At 43.3% G+C, this 6,002-nt stretch overlaps 1 protein-coding gene across 1 annotated transcript; it reads right to left on the bottom strand.

Moving 5' to 3' along the window:
* Positions 1-5,232: 5,232 nt before the first annotated feature.
* Positions 5,233-6,002, bottom strand: LOC133805581 (glutathione S-transferase T3-like). The gene is made up of 2 exons (XM_062243761.1): positions 5,903-6,002; positions 5,233-5,780 (listed from the first exon to the last, which is right to left on the bottom strand). The coding sequence occupies exons 1-2, from the start codon at positions 6,000-6,002 to the stop codon at positions 5,233-5,235; spliced, it is 648 nt and encodes a 215-aa protein (XP_062099745.1).

Here is a 6,002-nt window from a genome sequence, read left to right as displayed (position 1 = left end):
AGGTCGCGAAGGGAGAATCCCATTTTTTCTAGGGTTGCTTTATAAAGAATGTTAACTGAGCTCCCATTATCTATGAGAACTCGGCGCACTCTTTTGTTGGCAAGCTGTAGGGTGATGACGAGTGGATCATGATGAGGGAACTGGACGTGGGAGGCATCCTCCTCGGTGAAGGTTATAGGCTGAGTCTCAACCCTTTGGCTTTTTGGTGCCCTTGGTTCGGGTTCATATGGAGACCCGTCCCCTGTCTTCAGCTCATTCACATATCGTTTTTGAGCATTTCTGCCCCCTCCTGCGAGATGAGGACCTCCCGAGATCGTTATTACGTCCTCTCCATCTATCGGCGGAGGCCTGTCCTCATCCCGAGATCGGGAGTTATTATTCTGTGCTGCCGGAAGCGCGGCTACTCTCTGGCTAGCAGTAGCCTGTCCAGTATTCTGGTTTTTGACGTACTGCCGGAAATAACCTCTCGAGATCAACCCTTCGATCTCGTCCTTCAACTGTCGGCACTCATCAGTTGTATGGCCGGTGTCCCTATGAAATCGACAATACTTGCTGGAGTCCCTCTTGGACTTTTGATTCCTCATAGGGTCCGGACGCCTGAAGGGGACCTGGTTTTCATTAGCCAGGTATATGTTTTCCCGAGACTCGTTGAGCTCGGTATGCACTTTATATACGGAGAAATACCTTTCTCCTTTTTTCTTCTTTCCTCCATCAGCCTCGGGATTATTTCCCTCGCTCTTTTTCCTCTTGGAGGGATTCTCTGAGGTAGGCTGTGTAGCTGCTGGGTCAACCGAGGTTGAGGCGGAGTTAATGTTTATCGTTGTAGTTTCGGTCTGCGAGGTCGCCTTGAGTGTTGACCTCGCCTCCTCTACATTGACAAATCTCTGCGCCCGTCTGTTAAATTCGGTTATCGACCTCACCGGTTTCCCTTGCATGTCATCCCAAAGGGCACTCCCGGGCAAAACACCAGCTCGAATGGCCATCAAATGCCCACTGTCATCCACGTCTCGAGCTCGGGCGACCTCTAGATTAAATCTTGTCAGGTAGCTCTTTAGTGTTTCGCCCGGTTGTTGTCGGACGTTAGTCAAAGTGGATGCTTCAGGTCTGACTCCCACCATAGCCCGGAACTACTTCTTGAAGTCTTTAGACAATTGATCCCACGAAGTTATAGAATGTCTCTTGTACTTCTCGAACCAACTCTTGGCAGGCCCGGCCAATGATGTCGGAAACAACATACATCTGAGCTCGTAACCCACGTTACTAGCTCTCATGATAGTGTTGAATGTACTCAGATGGCTGCTTGGGTCGGTTTTTCCTTCAAACGCTGGGACGTGAGGAATCCGGAACCCTTGGGGGAACTGAGTGTTAGAAATATTGGGAGCAAATGGCTCGAGCTCCTCATCAGAGTCCTCATATCGACCGTTCCCTCGTTCATTCTTCAAAAGCCTAAAGGCTTTTTCGAGCTGATCGATCCTTTCTTGTACTGGGTCCTTAGGCGGTGTTTGGAATTGATAGTCATTAATCGCGATCCCAGGCTCGCGTCTCCGTGAGGGGTCTCTACGCCCATTCAGATGATTCCTAAGATCCGGGTTTGTCTGATCTCCCTTTCCCCTGCTCTGATTCAGGTGATTGCGCAGGTCGGGATGGCTCTTGTGATTCCCAGTATTTTTACGACCCCGGTCGTGTTTACTGACAGACCTAGTTTCTCCGGACTCATCACTAGTGAAACTCATCGATCGGTCATTTCGTGGTGGATCCTTTCTACGTCGCCTTGTCCCTGTAGTGCGAGATCGGGACGTCTGACTTCTCTCGGATGGCACGCCTTTCCGCCCCTGGAACGTCTCCCTGTTTTCTTGTCTTTCCCCTGTACGCCCTTGATCCTGATCTCGATCAGGTTGAGCGTTCCTGCGGGGAGGTGAAGGATATCTTATGGGAGACGGAGGAAACCGTATAGGTGACGGTGGTTGGCGTCCTTGCCTCGGCCTGGAGGGTCCAGAATTTGCCCGAGATGGGCCAGTTGCGTTTGGTGCACTACCAGGAACCTGAGTCCGAGCCTCGGCAGGAGCTCGGTTGTTCTCAGTTCTTGCAGGCACTTCCACAGGTGGATTAGGCGGGACCCGAGCTCGGGTACTCCTCTGAGGCCTAGAAGGAGCAGATGGCTCTGTTGGTGCTGGAGGTTGCGCTGGCCTCCTTGTGGTAGCATTTTTTCGTGGATGCCCACGGGGCCTCCGGGGAGGAACGTGCACGTCCCTTGGAGGAGGGACTTGGTCTTCGCACGGAAGCGGGGGCTGAGCCACCTGCGCTTCCGCGGCTATCCTAGTCAACTCCTCGTTACGTTTCTTGGCATCTGCCAGCAGTTGTTTCAGCTGCCGATTCTCCAATTCTACAATAGGGACATAACGCTCAGGGTTATAATACATGTCCTCATCCCTTGGTTGTGGAGGTGGTCCCCGGGAATCGGAGGACCCACTCCTTTCTTCAGCGTCCGGGTTCTCCATCGGTTGTTTTCCAGGACGCCTTGGGTAATTTTCTTCAGGAGCGTTCTGATTGTTTGCAGCCATGAATCTCTCTGGGATGGATGCTTGAGGCTCTCAATGAAAGCACCAAACTGTTGACGCCGTTTTTCGTCAACAGATAAAAGAAGAGAGCACGTAAACAATTAAAGACAATGGCTAAAACAAACAAACGAATCAAACACACGGTTTTTACGTGGTTCAGCAGTTAAATCTGCCTAGTCCACGAGTCTCTGTTATTAATCTCAAGATTATCTCTGAACAATTCTTTAGCATGAATTCTCCAGAGTTTTCTCTCAAGAATCAGAATTTCAGTCCTTTACAATGGTGCATGACTTCTCTATTTATAGAGAAGGATGCAGAATACTATCCCACATATTTTGGGTAGTTACTCTTTTGTGAATAAAAATAAATGGCCTTAAATGCCAATAATCAGATATAAAAGGAAACGTTCCCCAAAGATCAGGAAACGCATAACTGACTAAATAATATCCCACGATTTTTGGGGATTGACATCAATAAATGAGGATCATATCCCATATCTACAACACTTGTAGATATTCAAGGTAATCATAGCGTATCTCCAAGGCTTCAGCATCTAAGGTTTCACGTCATTGTGCGAGCCACTGACATTTCCCGAGCTGACATTTCTTTCGAGATGGCATATCGAGCTCGAGATCTCTGCTCCGAAGTTGTTCCTGAAGATGGGCTCACAGAGCTATCCTTCGAGATCGAGATCATTTCGAGGTCACCATATTCGAGGTCTATACCATACTTTGCAGGCTCCGATTTACAATCGTAGAGCATACCCTAACCCTCACGAGACCATTTAATGCGAACTCAGCTTTCGAGGTCATATTTGCTATGGCTCGAAATCTGGGTATAACAGATCCCGTTGTGACTTTCCCACTGGCTTGCCTCCTAGGATCATCTCATGCTGAGTAACCCAAGCATAACCAAATAATAATGAAGTACCACACACCTACCACATATAGGCCAAATACACCCATAACGGGCCAAATTATGAAAATTACCCAATTAAACAGAATTGGGCCCACATGCATATTTAATACACATAAGCATGCATATCAAGTCATATTATAATATAACTCACATAATCACATAATAATACACATAAATATCATATAATCATATAATTCCAAAATTTATCATCTTGGCCCCATAATCAAGGCCCTAAGTCTTATTAGGAAATTTGAGTCCTTACATGTATGTCCCCTTCCAAAGGTTGCTGCCTATTTTTCTATGACCGCATTGCCCCTTGCCCCACTTAGCCTTAAAGGTTACTCCCAAGGGCAAATTAGTCTTTTGGCATAATTCCCGTTAATCTCAAATTTCCACGCTAGTCCACTAAACTCGAGTACTCACCAAATTAATTATCATTACCCAATAAATCCCACTAATTTACCAAAATACTCCTAAGATCACCCTGAGTTGGGTATTTTACCGCGTTGTGACTTTTCTGCCTAATTGGTCACTAGGATCGCCTTGTGTCAGGTAACTCAAATATATCCACATGATAATATGGTCACAATCATAAATCACATATATTTACACTTATACCCCTATATTTACACATATTTACACTTATACCATCAACGCGTCAAAATTACAAAAATGTCATTCTAATAAGAAACGGGCTCACATACATATTTAATACACTTAAAAATGCAAGCATAGTCATAACTTCATACCATTCACATAATTCACATAATAATATACCCATAACACATAAGTACATAATTAACTTAATTATTGCCCTCTTGGCCCCCTAATCAAGGCACTAAACCTTATTAGGGAAATTGAGACGTTACACAAAGCCGCCAAGGTTTAAGGGTTCCTGAATACGGGCTGGGCATGTACACTCGACACTAAAGACAAGCTCGACTCAGGGTTTGGGTAACTATTTATGTGGTTATGTATTTAACTGCTTAAGTAGGATATAAATGTCTTATCTGCTTGCCTTATTCGGGAGCATGAGATATTTTGATAGGGTTTGGCCCTTGACTGTTGTGTGTATGCTAAAGATGTTTTATGAGCACTATTATTTCTTGTAAATCTTCTTCGAAATTAATATTCTATATACACTGGTTCATCAGAAAAGTATTCATCGAACAAACATTGGTGTCCTTCTACATGACCCCTATCAATGTGGGCTCTCTTTCTTCCTTGCCTTGTTGAGCTACTCCCATCCATGAAAGCTTTGAAATATTGACCATCATGATCGTCAGTACACTCTGCAATTATGATATCGTCTAGACTCATATTTTCGTACGGATTCGAAGAATTTGGCGAATCCATTGTCGAACTTAGTGTATATGATATTTGGTAATGAAAGATGAATGAGAGAGTAAATGAATGATGGAATGGAGATGGAGATGAAGATTAAAATTTGGTATTTATAGACATGGTGACGTATATAGTCGTTAAAATAGAGCCGTTAAAATATAGTTGTTAAAATATAGCCAATAAAAATAGATAGGTGTTAAAATAAAGTAGTAATTCACTCACTAAATAATAAATGATAATTTATTTATATAAAATAAAATACATAACAATGTGATTGATAAAAATACATAGTAATTACAACTTCAGGATATTAGTCTTAATATAAGTACACAAGTTTTCATGATCTTTCTTTTGCTGAGGAGTCATATGCGACGTGTCCACGATCAGATAATCCATGTATTTTGTCATCTTATTATCTTCTGCCTCTTTCTCCTTTATCGTCACCAATTTCTCCAAATGCAGATGCTTTCCGTTCACTAATGTCTATAAATCTAGTATGTGTCTTTTTTTCCTTCCCTTTTCTCTTTGCTGCCTTTTGGCCAGTAGGGCGCACTTCACGTACTTCATCATCACTGATGTCTGCATTGGAAGATGAAGTAAATGCCCTTGATTCTGACACCTTTGTTCTCTTACCACGTTTTGGTTGGTACATGGTATTCCATTTCGGCTCATCCTTTAGCAATCTCCAACAGTCCACAAGCAGAAAAATTGAGTTTTTATTTTGAGATTTGTACAATTGATGTGCATTCTCAAGATTTTTCTCATCAGACCAACCACTGTGATGTGTTTGTTTTACTCGTTTATAACACTCATTGAAACGCGCCACATTTTGATTCACCTTGCTCCAATGGTCTTTGTATTGCCTTCCAGTTCTTGCTTTCTCACATTTTTGGTTGGTGTTGTATTCTGCGATCCGAGCCCAGAAATGTGTAGAAGTTTGGTCATTCCCCACAATGTCATCTTTAGATGTATTTATTCATCCACTTATCAGAAGTATGGTTGTTCCCTTGCTCCATTTGTCTTTACCTTTATGTCTTGATTCATCTTCATTGTGTAAAACTACATTTTCAATTCTTCAAAACCATGTTCAGGTTGGGTTTCAAACACAGGTGTTGATGATGTTTCACGATTCAAATCAATACTAGAATTTTCCAAACTTGGCTTATAATTTCTTGAAACCAT

Source organism: Humulus lupulus, chromosome X (assembly GCF_963169125.1).
Source record: "Humulus lupulus chromosome X, drHumLupu1.1, whole genome shotgun sequence".
Classification (NCBI taxonomy): Eukaryota; Viridiplantae; Streptophyta; class Magnoliopsida; order Rosales; family Cannabaceae; genus Humulus; species Humulus lupulus.
Note: the sequence above shows the minus strand (reverse complement) of the source record. Positions and strands in the feature narration are given on the sequence as shown.